This window comes from Biomphalaria glabrata, chromosome 1 (genome assembly GCF_947242115.1).
Source record: "Biomphalaria glabrata chromosome 1, xgBioGlab47.1, whole genome shotgun sequence".
NCBI lineage: Eukaryota > Metazoa > Mollusca > Gastropoda > Planorbidae > Biomphalaria > Biomphalaria glabrata.
In genome coordinates, this window is record NC_074711.1 from 43,529,595 (window position 1) to 43,555,632 (window position 26,038).

Below are 26,038 nucleotides of genomic sequence, written 5' to 3' on the forward strand. Positions count from 1 at the left end.
GTGAGTTGGGTTTAAAATCTAGTGTTAACGGTCGTAGAAACTGGCTCCCATCAAGTCCCAGTATCAGTTGTAATATTTTGACTCTTTAAATATGTTTATTATCTCCCTTGTTTTTTGTTTTTTTTCACATGTGAGCCAAAAAAAGGATCATCGTAAGGAAACCAGTTGACTACATTTATATTTTGAATCTAAACAAAAAATCATTAAATATTTCAGACAATGTAATGTGCATCTAGGATTTATCTTTTCCTTAATAAAATGCATCATTGCTACTATGTAACTGTAGTGTCTTGACTTCTGTGTAAACTGACGTTCTCATTAAACTCATTGCTCTACTTCTGTTTCAACAAGTTGTATAAACATAAAAGTATTCATTCATGAACAAGGAGGAATGTTTAACCAACAAGAATAATTACAAAGTCAATACTTTGGCTGAGCGGAAAAGTGCGTGGCTTCCAAATCGGGATACCGGGTTCAAATCCTGGTGAAGACTGGGATTTTTAATCTCGAGATCTTTGGGTGCCTCTGAGTCCACCCATGGGTACCTGACATTAGTTGGGGAAAGTAAAGGCGGTTTTTCGTTGTGCTGGTCACATGACTCCCTTTTTTATTGTGGTCCACAGAAACAGGTGACATTTACATCATCTGCCCTTTAGATCACAAGGTCTGAAAGGGAGATTTTACTTTTCTTTACAATTATCCTACTGGACAAGAAAACCTCTTGACGTGAAAATACAAACTTGATTATCTTTATCTCAAATTATACAAAACATTCTCTCTTCGTATTACATAATGTCAATGTCTTCGATTCCAAAGATTAAAGATGCGTGGAGTGATTCACATGACTGCAGACCCATTTGCGACCTGCATATTTTCCCGCATCTCGTGCAGACAAAGGCGTTGTCCGCTGTTGGTCTGCTTGTTTCCTTTTCGTCTTCTGCGCCTGTCTTCAATAATGGCCTTTTCTCTCCAACTGTCTCTCTCAGAGGCCATCTGCTGCCAGCTACTTTCCTCTATGCCAGTGAGGGCGAAACGGCGCTTAAGTTGATCTTTATAGCGCTTACGTTAGAGGGGGGGGGGCAGCACCTCTGTTATACCGTCCTCTTTTAAGCTCGCCAAAGAAGATCGACTTTGGCTTGCTGTCGTCTTCCAAGCGGGACAATGTCCGACACAGCGCAGCTGTCGAATGGTAATTAGTGCGTCTATTGTAGAGATGTAATGTCTACTCTGTGTTAGTATAGCTTGTAGCCTACTGTTCAGCAAATAGGTTGCGTGTTTCTGTACGCGTCAACTTACTACCGAGTTCATGATTACAGACATGCAGAGGAATAATACAACTCCATAAATAAAGTGAACAACTAAAAGGTGTATGAGGTATAACTGTTAAATCAGAACGGGAGCAGTCTAGTCTCAGTCACTATCATGTACGATGTTACCTCTATGAAAGCCTAGCCTCAGCTGTCAGTTTAATCTATCTAAGCTACAGTCTCGCTTTGGATTAATAATGCGTTCACTATCAGTCACCTAAAGTGGGTCTCTACTTTATACTGTCCACACAGGCCTTCAGCAGAACATAGTTATTTATAATGTAGTCTTGCCAGCGTGTGTCCATCATGAAGCGAAGGCTCTTTTGATGGAACCGTTTGAGGAGCCTTAAATGCCTTCGATAAAGCACCCAGGTCTCAGAGCACTGGCGGATCCAGGGGGGGAGGGTAGGGGCGATCGCCCCCCCCCCCCTACTCGGCCGACTGGGGGGGGCGGACGAATTTAGGTATAGAATTTACACAATTTGTATACGAATTTATTACTTATGTTAATAATATATACTAATTATTTATATTTCAACCTATTTTTAGATTATTTCGCCCCCCCCTCTAGTATGTTGGCCGATTTGGTGGGTCGGAAGGGAGCGATGGTATCAATCCCGCCCCCCCCCATACACTTTCGAGTGGGGGGGGGGCGGTCCAATTTATTTCTAGAAATCACAGCTTGCTAACAGAATCAATTAAATATCTATATGATTAAAACTTGTTATTGATATTTTAACCGATCTTTATATTATGTCGTTCCCTGTTTGCCGATTGGGGGGGGGGGGGGCGAATACCTCTACTGCCCTTCCCACCTAAACCCTTTGAGTAGGGGGGGGGCGGTCCTACTTTTATGGAGAAATCATAGTTTGTGAACAACATTAATTCAATTAATATATAAATTTTATACTATGTCAATCCCTTTCTGGTATCTTGCCGATTCGGTGGGGTTGGGGGGAGGGCGATTGCATGTACTGCCCTCCCCACTCTAGCCCTCTGAGTTGGGGGGGGGGCGGTCCTATTTTTATGGAGAATCGTAGTTTGTGAACAAAATTAGTTGAGTCGCCCCACCCTTATTCTTTAATGCCAAATGCAATCTTTACAGAAATTATTAAAGGAGCGAAGATTAATCGTTTTAACTCTACCGCCCCTCCCATTTCCAGACAGAGTTTATGTAATTTCACCTAAATTTATAATAATTATTTTAAGAAAGTTAGAATTCAAACGAAATTTTTCAGTATAAGAGTCACGATTGAGATGAGTTCTAAACCCAAATAATTATTGCATAGTCCCTTTTCCCAACCTTTACTTAATTTGATATTTTGCTAGTTAAATAAATTTGGGATTATATCTCACAATTTATACTCGGATTTTATGGAATATTATTTTTTCGGCGTCGATCCTCAAAGCCAAAATCTAAATATGTGGGTTATCTTATCTTTTCAAGGAAAAAATCGGTTTTATTTGCAATGTATTTAGGGCCTATAAATTCATATTAGAATACTTTTCATGTACAGCATTATTTGAAAAGTCCTTTTTTAATAGTAAGAATAATGAGCCTTTGGTCAGGAGAGTGCGTTTTTTCTGTGAAGAATGCAAGAAATCTTTTTTGGCGTCGGAACCCCACTGATGAATAATGAGCTGTAGATGTCAGGAGAATGCGTTTCTGCAGTAAAGAATGCAAAAAAAACCGCTTTTGCCCAGAACTCCATTGATGAATAATGAGCTGTAAATGTCTGGAGAATGCGTTTCTGCATTGAAGAATGCAAGAAAACGCTTTTGGCGTCGGCACTTCGCCCAGAATTCCATTGATGAATAATGAGCAGTAGATGCCAGGAGAATACGTTTCTGCAGTGAAGAATGCAAGAAAATGCTTTTGGCGTCAAGAAAACGCTTTTGGCGTCGGGGCTTCGCCCCGAACTCCATTGATGAATAATGAGCAGTAGATGCCAGGAGAATACGTTTCTTCAGTGAAGAATGCAAGAAAACGCTTTTGGCGTCGGGGCTTCGCCCCGAGCCCCACTAGGAAGCCTTGTAGCGCTGCCCCAGTTGTTTTGTTTGAGAGGTTAAGAAATCCTGCTTTTTTTATTCTCATATATATATATATATATATATATATATATATATATATATATATATATATATATATATATATATATGTATGTATGTATGTATGTATGTATGTATGTATGTATGTGTGTATGTATGTGTGTGTGTGTGTATGCGCGTGTGTGCGTGCGTGCGTGTGTGTGTGTGTGCTGTACGCACGTTTATGCATAGGGTTAGGGTTTACTGGGCGTTAGGGTTAGGGTTTGGAAAAAAATCGCCCCCCCCCCCCCACTCCGCCAGTGTCTCAGAGCCATACAAAAGTGTGGTGAGAACACTGCTTTATGAACATTTATTTTTGTTGCCAAGTGAAGAGACCTATTCCGCCATACTCTCAGTCTAAAGAGACCTATTCCGCCATACTCTCAGTCTAAAGAGACCTATTCCGCCATACTCTCAGTCTAAAGAGACCTATTCCGCCATACTCTCAGTCTAAAGAGACCTATTCCGCCATACTCTCAGTCTAAAGAGACCTATTCCGCCCTACTCTCAGTCTAAAGAGACCTATTCCGCCCTACTCTCAGTCTAAAGAGACCTATTCCGCCATACTCTCAGTCTAAAGAGACCTATTCCGCCCTACTCTCAGTCTAAAGAGACCTATTCCGCCATACTCTCAGTCTAAAGAGACCTATTCCGCCATACTCTCAGTCTAAAGAGACCTATTCCGCCCTACTCTCAGTCTAAAGAGACCTATTCCGCCATACTCTCAGTCTAAAGAGACCTATTCCGCCATACTCTCAGTCTAAAGAGACCTATTCCGCCATACTCTCAGTCTAAAGAGACCTATTCCGCCATACTCTCAATCTAAAGAGACCTATTCCGCCATACTCTCAGTCTAAAGAGACCTATTCCGCCATACTCTCAATCTAAAGAGACCTATTCCGCCATAGGCCTACTCTCAGTCTAAAGAGACCTATTCCGCCATACTCTCAGTCTAAAGAGACCTATTCCGCCATACTCTCAGTCTAAGGCGACCAAAAGCGCGGTTGGCCTTAGCGGGACGTTTGTCTATTTCTCTCACAGTGATTTGTGGATCTGGATTAGTTACCATTGTGGACTTCTAGGTTCGAGTCCTGGTGGAGATTTGGATTTTTAATTTCGGGTGCCTCTGAGTCCACCTAACTCTAATGGGTAATTGACATTAGTTGGGGAAAAGTAAAGGCGGTTGGTCGTTTTACTGGCCACATGACTTCCTTAACCGTGGGCCACAGAAACAGATGACCTTTCCCGTCTGGCCTATAGATCGCGGATCAAGTTGAAATTCTGAACAATTATTTCTTGAACCTGACAAAACAAGAATCTATATAAAAAAGAATAAATTAGTTAATTGACTATTGATAATTAATTATTCTGTTTAGTATTGAACATGGGAAAGAAATTGACAGATGTGGTGGTATAAGTTAAATTAGTCCCCTGTATACATTGTCCAAAGAATAAGCTCTTCTTCTTCTTGTATAATGCAGACGTTACTTCAAAAAAAGATTATTACGTCCTACGCGTCATGCATCCAGCCATGCATGTTAGCCAATGACTTAAATTCTGCTAAGTCACTGGTTTACCTGGCTGGCTCAGGCAACCCATTCCATACTCTAATAGCACTAGGGAAGAAGGAGTATTTGTACAAATTTGTTCTAGCATATGGAACTAAAAATGTGCCTTTATGTTGATCGCTTCACTAACAATAGAAAACAGCAAAACCATCTTTTTTTCATAAGCACTTCGAGGGCACAGTGGTTAGTGTATTGGATTGAGGGGCTTGAGCTCTCGAGGTCGAATTCAAGTTCTACAACCTTTTTTTTTATTAAATGCATTTAAAAAGCGATCGCAGTGACATTTACCCCATTCTTTCTCCTCTCTTTCTTTGTTCCCAACTGGTCCAGACAAGTTATTTAGAATCATAGCGCAATGAGAAAGCTAAAAGCATTTCGCCTTAACTGGCAAAGAATAAAACGCCTGGCAGCAGATATATTTTATCTGAGAGAAACAGCTGGAAAGCCCTCACGAAGGTCGCCGGGCCACCATAAAGACAATCTTGCCGAAGACAAGCGCAGACGACGAAAAAAGAAAACGATCCCCGACAGTTAACGGTTTGGTTTTCAGCAGATGTGGCTAAATATGTAGTTCGCAAATGGGTCTACGTTTTCACGTGAATTACTGCACTCGTCCTTTATCTTCAGAATCGAAGACAATGCTTTATTTCAGACTAAAACAATTAAGAGTTAAATGATTTTTTATAAATTAAAAAAAAAAATTTGGCATTAAATTCGCTAAAAAAGGATTACAAAGACAGTTTGTGTGGAAACACAAACTCAAAATCGGTCCCTGAAGTGGTCCACCCAGGCAGGTAAAAAGGCAAGTTTCAATATTTTCAGAAAGAATATCAAAATATAATTCTATCAAAGGCAAATGACAGAGAAGAATAAAAAAAAAAAGAAGGTTGACAGATCTTGTGTGGTGCCCCAACTGTCCAGCAGACCAAGGGATAGGTGAAAGTGAAGGTGAAGTTGGATGTGAACGTGACCTAACTGTTCTTAAAATGGTCATCTAATTGGTCTTATTGTTTTGTATATGGTCAATCTTTTATTCAAAGCCTCATAAAAAAAAAATTTCGTAAAAAACAAAATATATAAAAATCCTTAGTTAAGTGTCTAATTGATGAGGAGTGACCCTGCAGTTCACGCAGCCGTTGCATCAGAAATTAGAAAGGTCTAAAATATGATTTCGGATTTTCAATATCTTTTCTAGTTTACGAGATCTAAACGGGACGGACGGACAGACGGACATTCCACACAAAACTAATAGCGTCATTACCTCTTTCTGGGACCGCTAATAAAACTCTTTAATTAAAATGAATGACTACAAATGAGATGTCATTTTACATTTGGCTTCATCTTGCTCCAAAAGTTTAACATTAATGTGGTCTTCTAAAACGTTTCTGTTTTTAAAATGCACATATGTAACAACAAAGATTAGGCAAAATGGGGAAAGGGGTCCAAAGACAAAAATCACCAGCAGTAAACTAAGACTAAAAGTAGCAATACGCTAAGCCTATTAAGAGCACTAAAGAGGTTGATTGACCAGGCGTCCGGTAAAAGGAGCATTGGCTTAAATTGCGGAAATGTCCAGCTTTCATCTTCTGGTTGAAACACACAGACTCCATATCTTCTGGATTAAACACATAAACTCCATATCTTCTGTTTGAAACCCATAGACTCCATATCTTCTGGTTGAAACACATAGACTCGGGCATAATTTACAGAAAGCATGTTTTGTAACAATCTCCTTTAAGAACACGTGTTTGTAGGCCTGTATTCACGGCTGTTCAGAAGAATCATGTTACTGAAAGAGCATCTTGATCTGTCGAAACGTTATCGCTGATCCAGGCACAGTGAAGAGAAATCGACTGTCAAGTGAGGGGCATCTGTGCCCCGTATTCCACACCTAATAAGCCTATGTAGTATATATGCACGAGAAGTCATTTAGTCTAAAACGTAATATAGTCTGGTCGTTTTACTTTTATAGCATTGATTTGATGAAATGTTTCTAGTTTTGTTTTTAGAATTCAAGTTTACTTGGTCGTGTTTTTTTGTTCTTGTTTGAAAGATTTTCGCCTTCTATTCAAAAGATGTTCGCCTCCTATTCATTGATCTAGTAACTGGTAACCCCACATCAAGCCTTTTAAGGCCGGCATTGACAAAATCGACCCTGCCTCATCCCGTATAATACGCCCCACATTATAGCCACATATAGGCCTAGTGTTGTTAATTCATTGTAAACTATGTTGAATGGAGAGATTAGAAACTCACGTTATTCAAATTGATGCAATCACGAGTTCATTGTTAGCCTGAAAATGTGTTAGACTCAAACCGGTCCATTCGGCCGCGGCCCTACCGGTTCAGTGAGTGCCGGTTCTTTTGGCAAAATGCCCACATGGCCAGTTCGTCCTTGCTGGCTTTTCAAATAGGGGTAAATGAAAATCAAAAATTAAAAGAAAAAATTTAAAAAAAAAAAGTGGGGGGCTAGGTCTTCATTTTGCAGAGTGCATTCTTCACTGACATAAGATAACCCAGTTTAAAGCCCAGGAATAACTAGATCTGGTAATAACAAAGAAAAGCAGTTACACGTAAGATATACAAGGGGGGAAAAAGCATGTTAGTCTGCCCCTTATCCCTAGCATCACCCAACGCGCAACGCGCATCAGTGTAGTCTTCACTGACACATGGCAGTAGTAGACACCTGCCTAGCATGTCCTTCTTGTGCGCATGCGTCTACTTTACTCTGTTTTTATTTAGTGACAACGTGCCAGATTGCTCGATGTTGAGTTGATAATATTTTAATAACAGTCCCTCTTGTATAGATCTATGTGTAATTTGTAGCCTACTTTATCATTTTACAGCTTGCATCAGCATTTCACATATGTTCTTAAAGCGTATTTCGAAAAATCAACTATAGATCTATCTTTTAAATAAAACTATTTGTAAATATTGTTTCAGAACTCTGTCTTTGTCTTTCCATAAAACATTTTATAATAACTAATAATTTTATTTACTTAAAATTATTGAGTAGTCCTAAATTTGTCTTTACTTTTTGTTTAAAGAAATTTCACAAGCTTAAATCACCCATAATAAATAGGGATTTACTTTGGTTACAGTCAAGCCTACTGACAAATCCTGGTTATTACTAATAATAGCTTTGGCAGGACACTGACAAAATGGCCACCATCCGGCGGACTGACATAATACAAAAGAAGTATTCTAAGGGTAGGCCTGCAAAATCGAAACGTGAAATAACACATAAACGCCAAGAAGCATACAGATGGCGAGATGCAAGACGTGTTTATTTAGCTAGCTCGTTTGATCGTTGGAGAAAGCTGAGATCCACTTTAAAATTGAAAGATTACAGTCTGGCATGGCATTTGATGGAGGCTCATGAAAAAAGCCAGTGTTCCTTATGCCGGTAAGCCTCTGACATTATGTTTAGTAGATTCAATTAATGTCATAAACGTTTTAATTATAATCATCTAACATAACATATTCTTTTAAAATATTTTTTTAGTGATTAATAGAATGAATCATTAAAGTTTTAACGTCGACGTGTCAATGATATTTTTTAAAGTCCTGTCGGCAGATGTTTGACCTACTTCGTTTATTTTGTCACGCCAAAAATAGCCTGTCTGACTCGAGTCTATGGTTGGCTGGGTTATTTATAGTCTTGACTAAGTTATAGATCCAAGTCTTCGTTTCAGTGCTCCTTGTAGATCTAGAATTAGGAGTCTATTAATCGTACAGCTATTCTAGTAGAGATGTAGATCTAGACTAGCTCTATAGAGGAATACGAATTAAGAAGTAGACTTCTAGAATCTAAATTAATAAATATGCAAGGCCTAAATTTTTAAATAACTTCGGTGACTTGAGGCTAACTCACTAGAGTAGAATCTAGATCTAGATCATGACTCGATCTAGATTATTTCTTGATCTATTATAGTTCTAGATTCTAGATCAAATAATCAAATCTTACTTGCTCAGTACTGCCCTGCGTAATTACTAAATTAGCTAATTGTTATATTATATCTCTATAATCTAGAACTTTTTTTAAATTGGAAGTTATTGTTAAGCTTGAGAGTAGATATCAAGCTTCACTAAATTATAGAAGACTTAGTAGACTTAATCTAAATGAAGTGTATACTACTGCCAACCCAAAACAATTTTGTGGAAACCAGTTCATTAATCTATATATATATGTGATAGCTTTAAATTTAAAATCTGCAGCAAATGAGAATAAATTTAATTTACTATTGCCTTTGGGCTAGGTCATCTTTAAAGCTAGATTTGCTAATCAAGGATCGAAAAACTGCCTTTGCCTATAAAAAATTGACATCCAAATATTGAATGATATTGACATTCACTGAAGAAATGTTACTGTCTTTAGTCACACCTAAAGTAATAATAATGTATGGGATATGATACTTAAGTGGTAAAGCACTTGTCATCTAAAACAATTATTTTGAGCTTAAATCCCTTTTGGATTTTTTTTTTTAAACTTGATTTTGAGGACATTCCTTTATCGACCTAGCTCTATTGAGTGCATAGCATTTGTCTTTATATATATAATAATATATAAAATATTTGCTAGCTTAGTCTTTTAGCACAGTAAAAACTTACATAACTGTAATGATTGTTATTATCAAAATTCAACAAGGCTAGGATATGAGTAGGACTTAAAAAAAAAAGATTTAGTACTATAGTAAATGAATAAATATATATATATTTTCTAAGATGGAATAGTATAGCCAATGAGTGGAAATTAATGCATTGTCATATACATATTTTTAAAAAAGTCAAAGAGCATTTGAGGGATTTTTTGTTTTTAAGTATTTAAGGGCAGTATGGAAACCTCTCAATAGTTACAAACGTCCACAAGACTGGTATTGAACCAGACCATGCTGAGTATTTAATGGTGGCATAAATAAATTATTTTTTATTGATGTAAGATTGTTGACATGTTATTTTTATAATAATATTTAATTTTTGATGATTAATAATTTGAAACCAATGTATATGGTATACAGATTATGAGATTGTAACCTTTAATTCTATTTATTTTTATTCCTCAGGCATTCAAATTCAGGATCTTTACCCAGTGAAAGGCAAAGAATATCTTTGAAAAATGATAAAAAAGAATTTCTACCTTCACTAATAGCGTCAGTCAGACAATTATGTCATAAGTATTTTGACTTTGAAGACAGTATTGAAATAGTTGGACTTATTTGTCTGGAATTCGATAAATGCAGAAAAGAAAATTTCAGCTTAAATGAACTTATTAAATCAGGATTAAAGCCAGCTGTTTCCAACTATATATCAGAAGATCTTCAGGACAATTCTAGTCTTTCAAACCAAATCAATTGCAATATGTTATTACAAAGTAGTAATGATATTCCACTGACAGAAAACTGTCAAACTTCCCATACCATACCCTCAGCATTAACTTGTTTAATTGACAAACCTTATTTATATGCTCAATCAAATGAAATCACAAACACTGCTGAAAAAATCAACCACTTTGCTGAATCTTTAAATAGATTGCCAATAAAAGTCCAAGTGCATGATGCTTCTCTTAAAGAAACACCATTGCTGGTCAGTGTTAAGAATGACAGTATTGAATTTAACAAAAGTAAGGATTGCCACGACACAGACATAGTGGAAGACAGTATTTCTAAAGTGGATGTCAACTTAAGCTCCGATAGTGAGCCCTCTTTAGAAATTGATATTGAAAAAATGGATACTTCTCAAGAAGATGAAATAGAAACATCCGATGACCATAATAGACAACAAAATAATGCTTTACCTTCATCGTCTCAGTTCTCCACTCCCTTTTTGTCAGAAAACACTTCTGAAATCTTACCTTTGAGGCAAGAAAGCACTTCTAAAATATCTAATGAAAAGGCTGTTGAATCTAAGTTTCAAAGGTGTGATGCTGCTCCTGAATCAAATGGTGAATCTCCATTAGATATGTCCATGTTGAAATCCACTGTAAAGCAAGAGCCAGTTTTTGATGGCTTTGATCAGAGGTGAGGGATTTCTTAATAACTATATTTTATATAATTTCATATCATTTGTTCTTGAGTGTCAGGAGTAAATGTGACATAGAAAATTACATTAATTTCTGCCAAATATAATAAATACACATTTTTTTTCCTACTTTTATGGGGAAATTAAAAGTCATGATAATGAAATTCATATCAAATACTGTAGATTCATTAAATTTTGATTATGATGTTTGATTTAATATAAGAATGTAAAAAATAAGAAAACTGTTTTGTATTAATATATAGAAATAGTATTAATTGGACATAGATTTTTTTTCTGTGAGTTAAGGGGAGACTGCTACAAACTGCCTCTTTGAAGGGATCAAAATTTCAACAGACATTTTATATAATAAATTGACCCCCTAATAAAACATTAGAATAAAATATGTCTTGTTTACCCACTGCATTTATTAATAAGGTTGCCAATTTTGAAATTTTTTTAGTCAATTATGAGCTGTAAAGTTTAAACCCGGCACCTGATTTAAGTGGAAGCATCTGAGAAACTTAACTTTTACTCAAAGAAAGCAGCTGCTAGGGCATTTAATCCACATCCACTTCATGTTTCATAGATAAATGAAAAGCATTAACTTCTTATCATTTTGAGTACATTTTGCATTCAAAACTTTTATACAAGTGCTCAAAGGCTAATCAATCAATTTTGAATTCAGTCAATAAAAGAAGCAACTTCTTAAGACTAGGTTGTATGAGTATACATGTAACCCTTCTCCTATTAGAGACTAGTCTTGCCCCCTTCCTAATACCCCTTTCTGAACTCTCATCTGAAACCCTTTTTGAGATGAGATGATGAACTAAGATGAGAGCATGTGATAGGAATTGTACATGTACAATAGCCTGATCCTGGCCATGTACCAGTTCTCTTTCTAAATGTTGTCTCCTATTGTGCAAGTATCATTCTGTGAGAATGTGGTCTCTTATTCCCTCATCCTCTTTGTAGTGGTTGCATCATGAGTCATAGTTCTCTCTAAACCGCCCAAACAATACACCTATTTAACTACCTCACTTAAAACTCAATTATCCTTTATTATTACCCATGAACACACCCATCTTAGCATTGCATCCTATTCTTCACCAATTTGGCCCACACCTTTGCCTACAATTACCTCTTCATTGCCCTCACCATGTCTTTAGGTCTATTCATATAATAAATGGGACTGGCTAGTTTTTTTTTTCTTTTTTTTTTTTTTTTAACCTGTGCACACAATCAATGCTATTTATGTTGTCTTTTTGAATGATTTTTAAATTGTTAATTATATATATTTATATATGTAATTTTATATGTGATCATCAGTCACTTTAATCAATGACTTATTCAGTGAGAAAAATAGTAAAAAAATCAATTACAAATACTAATTTATATTTTAAATTAAATTATAGGAAAAACTATGTTCATAATTAATGTTTTGAATTGAACAAGGATACTGCTACCACAGTTTAAGTCTCTGCAGTGTACTACATGAATTAAAAACATGCACTATATATGTTACATTTGTAGAGACAGACTTAGGTTCTTCTGTGCCATTTGGCACCACTTTAGGTCTCTACCACGTTACATAAATAAAAATAATTTGCATTTTATATTCTACATTTATAGAGACATACTTACTTAGACTTAGGTCCTGCTGTGCCCTTCTGTGTATAGGGTAACCTAAGGATAGGTCCTGTGAATCAAACACAATGTTTGGTCAACATTTCACTTAGCAGACACGTGCCAGTGTGTCTTCTCTTTTCTCATTTAGAGAGAGATAAACAAAATTGGCTTGGAAAAATGTATAGCATAGGTGTCATTACTTGAGTCTCAAGTTGAGGCAGACTTGATCCAAGTCAATTTCAGCAATGATGATGACAGCATGCACTGTCTGCTTCTTTATCCTTGACAACTTTTTTGTCACATATCCTCAGTTTCCTCTCTTAGGCACATTTCTGACATTTTATTAACAAAATATTCCCTAATATTTAGCTTATTACCTCTTTCTCTCCGTAATTATTTTTCCACGTTTCGACGGAATTCTTCATTTTGCTCATTACTATTTCGCTACCCAGTTATGATTAAGCATCAATAGCTTTGTCGTTTGTTATCAGAAAATGTTTCATTTGGTATAGAATTAAAAAGGAATGCATGCTCTTTTTATATAACACAAAATAAAAGTTTATAAAATTAAACATGAATTTAATTTATTGAGGTCAAATCAACGATGGTATCGTCAATTAGGAGAGAAAGAGTTAAATATGGTTATTTATCCTGACCTTGCTGGGATGATTCTGAGGAATCCTCTGCATTTGAGCTTTATAACAAGAAAATATTTTTAAAATTATTTAAAAAAAAACAAAGCTTATATCAAGTCCACTTACACTTGTGTCAGTTAGTTTGGATCAGTCATGTAATTAAATTTCTAATAGATCTAGACTAATAATAAAAAAGCATTTATAAAAATATTTTTTAAAAATGTGGGAATGACCTGAATTCGAACTCATGGCTCAAGCTTTCTCAGGCTTCTCAAGCCAAAACAGTAACCACTCTGCTAGTGGAGAGCTTATGAACATGGAAGATTATTTATTGTTACTATACTCTCATCCTATTTTTTCAGGTTTGTGTTCATTAAGATTAAGATGGTGACCTATAAATTCAGTCAATTATAATAATTTATTACCAATAGTTAATTAACAAATTGGTTAATTTTTAAATTGATTCTTGTGTTGTCAGGTAAAAGAAATAATTGTGCAAAATTTCAGCTTGATCCGAGATTGGATGTGGGAGAAATAACGCATACAAACTTTTTACCAGACAGGCATACAGATTGAGTTGATAAACGCTTTGTAAAAATTAAAGTGCACCCCAGGAGGTGCGCAGTTTGTTTGTTTGAGACTTTTGTGGACAAATTTTAGAAGATTTTAACAACATTGGAATCCCAGTACCACCAGCCAGCTTTGACAACCTTGTGTGTTTATAGTATATATTGTAGACCTTAAAATGAATGTTGGCAAGATAACATTATCTTAATGTTATTTCTCCATTATTTTGCTTTATTTACTTTTTCATTTCTAGGAAAAACCATCTCTGTGTTTTCAAAGCTAGTGTTCTTTTATTGCTTGAACTATTTATATTTTTTTGTTATTAACAACTTGTCAATAAACCAATGTAATTGGACAGTGATCACACTTTTCTTTTTTGTAACTGACATTTAAAATTTGCTATAAATTAAAGAAAGAATATAAATACACATTTAATGGTGTAGTAAATAAAAAATTGATGCAATAAACATTGCTTTCAACAAAATTTTGTCTAATATTTAATTTCTTAACAGTTTTAATAATTATGGATTGTTTAATTCTCTGCTGCTCTAGTGTATTGATTGTTAGTTCACTGAGGACATGACATGGATAGATTGACATTAACTAGCAGTAAACTTTGAAATAAGGCACAGCTGGTCTGACAAGTTTTATGACCAACATTTTGATCATGTATAACTCAGCTTAGTAATATTTGTTGCTATATGGCATACATTATGCCATATATATAAATGTATATATGCATTGTTTAATAACCAGTTTATAAATGTTTGTTTCCTATTTTGCAGGCCAGATTCTAATGTCAGTGAAAATGTGTCTCATAAATTAGCAGCTGGTGACCCACTGTCTCATCAAACTCGTCCTCATTTTAAGAAAAAGGTACAGATATCAATTTGTTTAATGTATTTTTTTTTTCTTACAATACATCATGTTGACTGACTTTGTTGATAGCTCAACTACTGTCTGACTGAATATATTGTGACAAATGTTTTTTTTTACTTTCTGCTCCCTTACAATTGGTTCAACCACACCAGAATTTAGTAGCTACATTTAAGGCTTTTAATTGTTTAGTTTTTATATGTTATGAACCTGCATTCAAAACCTTATTAGTGCCAAATAAAAAAAAAAAGAAATCAAGGAAAATAATTTTTTAAAATTTATGTTGCTTGTGTAGTTGTTACACCATCATGAAAAAGTATTGATAATGTTATTTGCCGCATAGAATTTGTCTTTACAAATAGATATATAAGAAGTATAACCAGTGATTAAAATTTGATAGTTAAATTAGATCTAAATTTTATTATTTAATTTTAAGATTTAAGTGGTATCTATTTTCTTTTGTATTACTTATGTATTATATTTATTATTAAGATGAATTCTAAATTCTAAATAAATAAATATGAACATTAATTAATAAAGTCATTAATTTTAATAGCTTTTAGTTAGTCTACTATTTTGTTATTAATATAAATGGTACATGTACACTGATAGCAATATTTAATTTGCTTTCTTTTTGATATGTAAATACAATTAAATTGCAGCAACTAATCTATCTACCTAGTTTCTATTTCTAATAGAGTCCACAGGGATTAGGATTTAGAACTAAATCCTGGAATAAATTATACATTAAATCCAGTGTTATTGTGTATCTCATAATAATAGCATGCATTTTAAATCTTTGTTAAGCAAAACTTTGAGAAAAACAAATTGTTCCTATAAATGATTCATATGTTTGTTTGAAAATGTATTATTTTTGTTTATTTCTTTTTGTTTATTTGTTAACAGATGACAGATGTAAAGTACACTGGGTCAAACAAACAATTATGTTGGAGTGAACGTCTTCCCACTACATATAATCAACAGAAAGAGGAACTCCAGACATGTATACCTTGGCAGAGAAGAGATATGTCACGCAAAGAAGAATATGAATATTTAGAATTTCATCCTTTTTCTGACCTTGCAGAGTTTAGTCAGCATTATCCTCATGTTCATCAACGCACTTATTACCGATGGAAACGTAGAATCAAAGAAGAGTTCATTATTTTAGAACAATGTCCAGAGATGAGTTTTCAGGACTTCAGTAGCATTGTTCTACAAGCTAAAGAATCTGTCTATCACCTTTGGAAGTCTCTTATTTCACAGGGTAAAGGATTTTTCACACCTTCTGATTCATCGAAACGTATAGAAGCAAAATGTTCAATCAAGTCTGTCTCTCATAGTGGTGAACTTTTGTATTTGCAAAAAAACTTATCAATTAATTATGATCAGTTTTGTCAGCAGTATCCTGGCGTATCAGTGGATATCTTCAATGTCATGAAAAGAAAAGTAATGCAAGAGTTCTGGTTGTATTATCAAAATCAACATATGAATTTTAAAGAGTTTTCTAAGCTTGCCAATGTCCCTGAAGAGGTTTTTATTGTTTGGAAAGATTATATTGATAATTTGAAGTCAAACCCATCCTCTCCAAGTCTGATAAGTACTGCTGGAGTTTTATCACCTAGTCCATCCATGGCTCCTCCACCATTTCAGTCAGTTGGTAGTCCAAAGTCTTCTAACTCTAGCATTCATTCACATTTATCTGAAGACAGAATTTTCAGTAGTTTGAATGGGAGTTCTCCTTATGCAGATTCAGGGTCTGCAACATCTTTGAATGAATCCATTGCAAGAAATTTGTCTGCAAGTTACTTAGCCTCGTTACAAAGCATGATGTTCCCATGGCACAACTATTATGGAATGACTTCTCCGTTAGGCCAACAAATGCTACCTATGATGTTATGGCCACAAATGATTGGATTAAGTAATCCATTAAACTTAGCTCCTGCTTCTAACTCTGCTAGTGCTGCCTTGACAGCATTACAGCTGCCTACAGTGAGTCATTCTGAGTCGGCTGTTTATGAAAATCAACCAGATGAGGTAGCCAACAAGTCTCAGACTTTCCAACAGCAAGGTGTTAAAAGGACTGCTGCTGATGATGAGACATTTCTGAGTTGTGAAAAAAAGATGAAAGTCTCTAGTGAAAAAGAAGACCCAGATTTTTGGGGCAGCATAAGTAGATCAAGAAAACAAAATAAACAAGAGTATGTTTATTATTTAAAAAATCCTGAGCTTGGGTTTAAAGAATTAGAATCGTTATTTCCAAGTATATCTCTGAGGACATTTTACAGGTGGCGGAAAGAAATGAATGCTGCTGTTATGTTACTAGAAGATAATAAAGATATGAATTACCATCAATTTCAAATGGTTTTCCCAGATATTCCAGAAGAAGTCTTTGATTTATGGAAAGAAAAATCAGAAAAAAACAATTTATCGTCTACTACTAAAGTGGATTCATTGTTCTGCAATAATGTTGACCAAGCTGATACAAATTTAATTCATCACACAGTGAAAGACAGAAATGAAGTGACAGAAAGTACTCTTCTCAAATCTAATGTAAGTGATGAAACTACCCATCATAGGAAATACAATAAAGAAGAATATATATTTGTGCAGAAGAATCCTGATATTGATTTTGCTACTTTCTCTAAGCTTTATCCCAATATCTCTGTTAGAAGTTTTTACAGATGGAAGAAGGAATTAAAGGACGCAGTGGATTATTTAAAAGTTAACCCAGCAATTACTTATGATGTATTCAGGAGCATGGACTCAAGTGCCACTGAAGAAATATTTAATATATGGAAAACATTGGCTTGTAATGAATATCATTTTGAAGAGACTAATAATGAAAGCAGTGAGTCTCAAGAAGACAAAGATTTTAAGCCCATGGGTCTTGTCAACAGAAAGTACAATGGACCAGAGTATAGTTTTTTACAACTTAATCCCTATATTGAGTTTTCTCAATTTTCACGAACATATCCTGATGTCCCTAAGCGTACATTTTATCGCTGGAAGCGAGAAATTCAGCAAATTATCAATTATATCAGAACACAGCCGAATGTCAAATTTTCAGATATATCTGTAATATTGCCAGAAGTTTCTCAAGAAATATTTGAGAAATGGAAAGATTCAGCCTGTTATGAGGCACCAGTAGATGATTCAGCTAGCAATAATAATGCAGCTACTTTGCAGGTATCTGATGAGGTAAAAATATTTTGTAAAAATACAAATGATGAACTGGCTAAAAATAAAATGACAGAAGCACTTTTATGTTTGATGGGAAACCCTACAGTCAGTTTTCAACAGTTTAGCCTTCAGTTTGATTATGTCTCACCTATTACATTTGAGTTGTGGCTGAAGAGAATTCAAAAAGTCTTGACACATATTGCATCAAATCCCACTATTGATTATTCTACTTTCAATTCTAACATCAAGGATATAACAGAAGACATTTTTGAACTCTGGAAAAATTTGGGGCCAGATGATATGGCAACCATAGAAGCCTCATGTGAAGAGGCTAAAAATGCTGGCAAAAAAGTAGGTTTAGACCAAAGCATGGATCACCAAGAAACTTCTCCTGTAGATGAAGATATTCTACAGAAAGCATATGAATATTGTCAGAATAATCCATTTGAAACTGATAAAGGTTTTCAATTACATTTTCCAGAAATATCTACTAACTTGTATACTGAATGGAAAGTACAAATCAATGAAGCAGTTCATTTTGTTCAAAGTAATCCTAACATAACATTTGAACAATTTGTTGAAATGTTTCCTAAAACAAAAAGAGAAATTTTTAATATTTGGAAATATAAAAGCTTGTATGCTGCTGGAGATCCTGCTCTGACAAGCTCACTTAATGCAGTGTCTAGTGAGAAAGATACCCATGTTGAATTCTCCCATAAGCCTTCATCTTGTTTGGAAGCAGGATTTGCTGGAGCTGAAAGTGATACAAGTCTACCTAGGAGTGAGGCTGACCTGGAAAATGAAAAGACTATCACAAAAGACAAAGTGCATTATGAAGATAATGTCAATAAATGTGAAAATTTGAAGCCATCACTCAGTCAATTCACAAAAAGCGTCAGTAGTGAAGAGAATATGTCTCCAAGTTCTTCCGCCAATGTCTCAAAACAATCATTCAAAACTGTGTCTCTTGCTGAAAACTTATATAAAAACAATAACAATATTAGCCTCAAGACCAAGACAGAACTTCCCCTTGGTAAAGTGGAAGCTTTGTTACATTGTTCAAACTCTACAAGCTCACATCATCTTTACAATAAAACTGGAACTAGTCCCCTGTTAGAAGCTTATGGCTCCAATTTGACTGCCTCTAATTCCTCTCTTTCAGCATTAATGGCAATGTCTGGAAATGGAGATTCTTGCAGTAACTTAAATCAAGCTGCTCCAGAAAAACATACACCTAAAAAGGATCATGTGGCTGGAAATAGTTGGCAGAGTTCTCCTTGGGGTTATGTTAAAGATGAAGACGAAGCGTTTTCTTCACAGCGACAAAAAAAGATGAGTAGAGCTGAGTACATGTTTGTTAAAGATAATCCTGATGTTGACTCTCAGGAATTTTCTAGAATTTTCCCCCAAGTTTCAGCTAGAACATTTTACAGATGGAAGAAAGAGATAAAAGCACAGTTGCAAATGGCCTAGTTGTTTGTTTATATCAATATAATTATGCAAAGTACTAGCAATTGTAATCATGTATAGAGATAATATTTATTATTTCTCTTTTACTTTTTACAGACAGAATGCAATTTTTTTTTCTATTTTATTGGGTTGTGTTTGCAATTTTTTAAAAGTATTTTTTAATATGATTTCAATTGTGAAAGGTGTTAGTTTTATATTTTATTATTTGTAAGCCTTATGCAAGATTGTAGAACTTACACCATATGTGTTCGCTTTTTTTTTTTTTTTTTAAGTTCAATTAAAACAATGTGCATAATGACATTTTTGGTGTTGTGAATTCAGACTGAATTGAAATCTCACACAATCTTTTTTCAGTATTCTAATTTCATTGTCTCCTGAACATGGAAGGTTATCTGCAGTTTTGACTGTATGCTTACTAAACAATTTTTGTTTTTCCTCTACTGTTAACATAGCCTCTAACATAAATGTACAAATAATGTTTACCTAGCAAGTTCTTCAACTTGTACCCACATCTCACTATTTCACGAATGTAAATAGAATAGGCATGCCTTCCAAAAGTGAAATGCATTTTTTGATCTCTTAGTGGGCCATTGAAGCATGAACTTAATTGTTGTGTGTTTTTTTTTTCTTTCACATCAGTGCAATAGTAGATTTGAATAATAATTACCACAGTTGTTGAAATTGTTGACTATGATTTGAATGCATTATCCCATGCCATATCATTCTTATGTTTACAAAAGATAGGTACATATAAAAGCATTTTGCATCATGCATATCTTAATACCGGTAATAATTATTATGACTACCATAATGTTACATTTATTCTTGTAAGCTCTTACCAGTTCTAGCAAAAGTTGAAAAGACACTACATACTGCTAGTCATCCTACTTGTAAACACAATGAAGATAGTTTGTTTTTTTTAACAGATATCTCAAAATAGTTTGAAAGTTGAAAGGTAAATTATTTCATTCAAGATATCTGTTGTGTGATTACACATTTTTTTTAATATTTAAAAACAACATATCATCTTGTGCTGATTATCAGATATCAATGTGTGCCAACTCGTAACTGTAATAGCATAATCAGAGACCTTCAATGTTGGTATTGTTTCTCTAATTGTTAATTGCAAAAATTTTGTTATTGCTGCTTTTTTTTTTTTTAATTCTAGTCTTCCATAATGCATCTTCAGCTCATTTACTCACAATATTCTTCTGTTTACATTTATCTTTTATCAACCAGCATTGACATTTTATCTATTGATTTATTATTCTTTAACAACTTGGCTCTGCTGCATTGCATACATTTCTTTGATATGAATACATGATCTTAATCAGATAATCAGAAATGTAATTGTGAAACTAACAGTAACAAAGAATCATAACAAAAAAATTAGCTCTTTTTATACATAGCATAATAAAAAAATATAATATAATGTTGGCAACACATTTTTGTTTTATTACCTCATATGTCACTTGTACTAAAACATTTCAAATGTATCAAACTATGGTAGCAGGCTTTAACTATACTGTTTTAAGTACTTAGTTGATGACCTTGGTCTATTTGAGCATGGAGCATAATGCAATCATTTAGAGAGATCTCTAAATAACTGTAAACTTAACTTCTGCAGTCTTCCTGTTATTGTGGATAGACCAGAAAATGTTGTAAATGCCAATGAAAAATTCATGAATACAACCCATGCCTGAACTCAGCAAATATTTCTGAACATAAAATAGTTTTACATTAGATGACTAATGGTCTCAAAAGTACAACTTTGCAAGTGGTGAAATCTTTGAAACATTTGATTTTAATTAATTGTTTCTTCCATTGTTGATACTGATAGAGATATTATCACTATATACAATGTCTTTTGTTTGTTAATAGAAAATTGTTAAACTAAATGCATTATAATGTACTTTTGCTTTTCTTTGATAAGTTAATCAGATTTACACTTCAGTGCACAGATGTGTAGCTCAGTACCAGTAGTTCTAGGGCTGCCTTTTTTTTTTTTTTTTTAATTATTTTTCTTATTCTAATATTAAGGCTAGCAAAACAAACAAAACCTAGCAACATGAACATAATTGATAAGTTTTTCTTTAATATTTTATTAATAAGTTTTTCTTTAATATTTCATTGATAAGTTTTTCTTTAATATTTCATTGATAAGTTCTTCTTTAATATTTTATTGAACACAATGATTTGCTGATCAGAAACAATTTTTTTTTTTTTTAGCGGACGTGACATATTATAATAAAGGTATTTCTATAATTAACAAATTGTACTTTACATATTTAATTGGATATAACAGTTTAAATGGCACTGATGTACTTAGAAAGTAATCTGAATACTATATAATCCAATAATTAATCTTCTAAGTTCTATTTAGACACTAAAACAGTGCCCTGCACTCAACTAATAGGTTGAACCTAAAACATAATTGATATCTAATACTTCTACAATGCTCAGATTTTTATAAAAACATTTTTTTTTACTTTTTCTTAATGGTGTTAAAATAATGTTGTAGTTGATTCTGCTTTTTCTTTTCTTTGGTTTGTTTTTTTTAATCACATAGTGCCTTTTTTCCTTGTCATTTTTATTTGATCTTTTCCTGACTAGCAACATTTGGATCTGAATATTGCAATATGCAGCTATGTCTCAATTTGTGGGGCTTATATTTAATGCCATGGTCAAATAAGTTTGAAATTATTTGTCTGATTTAGAAACACTTTTTGTTTTTTAGCTTGAAAACAGTTACTTCTTGTTCTAGTTGTTTGTCCATCACAACTCAATTGCTTGAGAAGTTCATGTTTTTAAATCTTCTCACAATTGTACAAAATAGTTATTACCTACTTCATCAATTTTTCAATAACAATGCTGCTAATATTCAAGCAAGGCGTGTTGGTTACATTTAATAATTACAGCTTGGAGATTTTTAGTTTATGTATAATTGTTGTTTTCAATACTTCAACAAATTATGATTAACCACTTTGACTAATACATTACAATTAACCACTTTGATTCTCTTGAAAGCACGCATCAATTTACTCTTCATTCAAGCTATTTTTATGGGACTTTTAATACCATCACTGTATACCACAAAATTAGAAAATTAGACATAGTGAAGTATTAGTTTGACTTCTTTACTGTACATTTTTTGAAACATGTTTTTGAATAATTTTATTAGGTATGGATGTAACTTTAAATTATGGATTTGAGTATAAATTGGGCTAGATTATTAAGTACATTAGTGTTAATTAATGTTAGTTGTACTAAATAAGTACATTCATATTTTAAAATTAGTTAGCTCATTGTATTTTCATCATTAGATTTGGAAGATGTTTGTGACAAGTTCTAGCAATGGTGAATTGTGTTCATAAATGTTGGTTTATTGTTGTCCATATCATATGAACTAGCCCTAGAAGAGCTTTCAACTAGCTCACACTTGTTTAGTTTGTGTCCACAAAACTGCTGCTAAGATAGCAAATGTCAACTCAAATGTTATATTTGAAAATAACTCCATGCATTAAGACATAATTGTCAGTGTTTTTGAAAACTCTCTTGTTGACTCAGAACTGCAGTATGAAACCCAGCCTTTCTACTTTAGTTGACTGCTCATTGACCTGTATATGTTTTGTTTCACTGCTTCAAAGAAAGTACAAATGACAGTATTACCACATACATGTGTGTCATTATTGCCTTTTTTTGTGGGGGTCTTTTTTTATTATTATTTATTTCATTCAGTGGAATGTGTTTAGTATAAGTTCCATAATGAAATAACAGGCATTTACCAGTTATTGTTAAATCTTTTGTTAGTTATACCAAGTGTGTTCTGATCAGTTTTTGTCATTTTGACCATAAATGTCAACTATATAATAGGGTGACAATCAGATTTCCTGGGATTTATGTTGTTTCTTTTCAATAACTGTCTCTTGGACAAACACTGTCTTTGTGGACACAGTGTGGAGTCAGAGGATTGTACCAAAGGTTCCTTTCTGTTTTACTGGGGAAGAATATGCATATTGTTGTAGATCTATTTCATTTTCAGTTGTCTATGCAATAATAAAAAAAACAACTAAATTTGTTGTTGGTGCATTTGTTTTTGTTTTTTTTATGTATGATACCTTTCATTAAAAATGTGTCTTGGTTTCTTGCTATTGACTGAATTGTAAAACCAAAAGTGCATATAACTATTATTATTTATTTTTTTAGCATTTAACACTAGGGTGTTAATAGTTCCATCAGTGAAAAGTATACTACAGTTTAGAACATTCAGTTAAGTGTTGTTTTTTTTTCAGTTGTATTTTTCACACACACACACACACCCTCCCTTTTTTGTTTCAAGAAGATTCATTTTGTAACATATTAAATACCTAAGACCTGTAGGGAACAGTGACCGTGCCAATTATCCATAAGCCTCTCAAGGCATGGATTGCGGCCTTGACATCCGAGCCAATTACAATTTCACTTCAAGAGACAATAAAAGGTACCGGTAAAGCAACATTTTAGTCAGGCAGAAACTGAGTTGAAAAGACTACAGAAAATTGCTAAGGACACTTAAAAATACAAAGAATATTATTTTTATCTCAGCCCTATTACCTTTTTTTTTTTTTTACATATGCCCAACTTGCGATCGCAGCTGTCTATCAAGGATTGGCCTCATTAGTCACACAAGAAGTTGCAAAGGGAAAAGATCCTCTCTCGAGACATAAAATGCCACAGCAGATTACCTTTTTGCAGATCAAGTGCTGGATACAAGAAAAGGTTGCATGCTATTTATTTACGTTTGTACATAGAACTCCCCACACACTTCACTTAGGGCCCTACCCCTTTCCATCTCATTCCTTGATATTTTGTGGCTGGGTTGGTACATTAAGCACTCTTATTAGCACTTTTTAGTGTCCTGTCGCCTGGATAATGAGCTAGCCAGGTTCTGTTCTATAGATTGGTGTGTAAATAGTCTACCTAAATGTCTGCAGCATCCCTCAGTTGCACCTCCTTGCCAACTACGCTTCCTAGTTTTAATCAGAACAGTTTGTTAATAGAAACATCTAGCTGAAACTTTGGTATGCGTTGGAGGATGGCCTCATCCGAATGATTGCTAATCTCATTTTGTGGGTTGAGCATAAACAGAATCACACTTTGGCTCAGTCTAGGGAGGTCACGTGTTTTCACTTGATGCTTTTCTTTCCTCTACAGAAATACTCTAAGAGTGCTAAATGTTGTACTGGCCTAACCCTACTCATCCCTCTGCTTATAGTTACATTATTATGATTATTTGTTATTATATCCATATCATACAACACTACTTTTCGTGTAAAATGTAATGTTACCTACCAGTCCTACCTTCACGGAGAGGTGCAGTGTTTGATAGAACTACTCTTATCTCATTCGTAATATCCTTTCCATTTCCTGTTTTGGTCCTAGTAAACCCCAACACAGTTGATCTCTTGGCCCATGTGTAGGTTAGCAACATTGCTAATCTGAGTGTATATATGGTTAAAATGCACACAATTTATTATTTTTGGGATTCATTTCTGCTTCTAGTCCTAACAATTCTTTGGCTTTTTATGAATCAACTTCTCCCTGATTTATTACGATAAGGCGACACTATAGGCTATATGTCAGGATAATAATACATGGCTTTCATCCAGAAATTCTGTATGTTTCGGTATTTAAATACCGCTCAAAGAATGTCACCAGAGCTGTGTTGTGATGCGCAATTTATTTTCCAAAGATTTGTTCTCGGTAGACGAAAGCTGGAAATATTGATGGCAACATAGAGCGTCTACCTTCATTGCATTTATTTCCATTGGAGAATTTTTTTTCTATACATGGAGGCAAATCTATAAATAGAAAGCTTTTATTATAGGTGTATCCGGGGTACTGAATACGGGAAGTATTGATAAGCGAAGTATTTTATGAGCCATGTAATAATTTGTGTAAATAGTGTAGGTCTACATGTTATAGCACTGAGTTGTAATTTAAAACTCTTTCGGTTGTAGCACAAAGTAATTTTGATTTTTTTAGACCCAGCTGCCAAAAGTTACTTTCAGTGTGAAGTCCTTGACTTTGTTTGTTTTCAAATCTCTCCCAATCTTCTTTTTTTTTTTACTTCAATTTTCCATAAGTTCAATTATATCGCCACCACATTTATTCTTGCCCCTTTCTCTTCTTTTTCTCATTTACCTATCTTCTTTTTTGAAGTAACGTCTGTATTATATATAAGATCTGCTAACTATACTGTTAAAAAAAACGCAAGCTAAGACACTATGGCCATATCACAAGATCCTCAGGTCTCGCAAAAACCTTCCTTCAGGAAAGAAGAAGACGATGCAGAGAAAGCGATGGGATAACAACATAAATGAATGGGCAGACCTGTCATTGAAAGATATTCTATCCAAGACAAAAGACAGAGCATTGGACTGAAGTATAGGTGATGGTGACGCATAGCCTACTTTCAAATAATTGTTTTTCGTTCAAATGTGGTACGAAAAGAAAAAAGATTTGCGAATTTCATTTAAAAATACAAAAAAGATTCGTTTTCAGACCACATTTACTCATTTAGATCTAGATCTAGTAGCCGCTACACTTATTTTTTAGCACGCTAAAAAAAAACGTAAAATAAAATTTTCAAGAGCCTATTAATATTTCATCTATAGTATATGCGTGACAGACTGACGGGTGGAGAGAGCAAAAATAAAATTTA

The 26,038-nt window shown here is 34.1% G+C and overlaps 1 protein-coding gene across 1 annotated transcript; it reads left to right on the forward strand.

The window, feature by feature from the left end:
* Nucleotides 1-8,108: 8,108 nt before the first annotated feature.
* LOC106051789 (uncharacterized) lies at nucleotides 8,109-23,411 on the forward strand. Its single transcript, XM_013206991.2, has 4 exons — nucleotides 8,109-8,369; nucleotides 10,027-10,980; nucleotides 14,595-14,685; nucleotides 15,592-23,411. Exons 1-4 carry the CDS (start codon nucleotides 8,125-8,127, stop codon nucleotides 19,336-19,338), a joined length of 5,037 nt encoding a protein of 1,678 aa, XP_013062445.2. The 5' UTR covers nucleotides 8,109-8,124; the 3' UTR covers nucleotides 19,339-23,411.
* The last annotated feature ends 2,627 nt before the right edge of the window (nucleotides 23,412-26,038 follow it).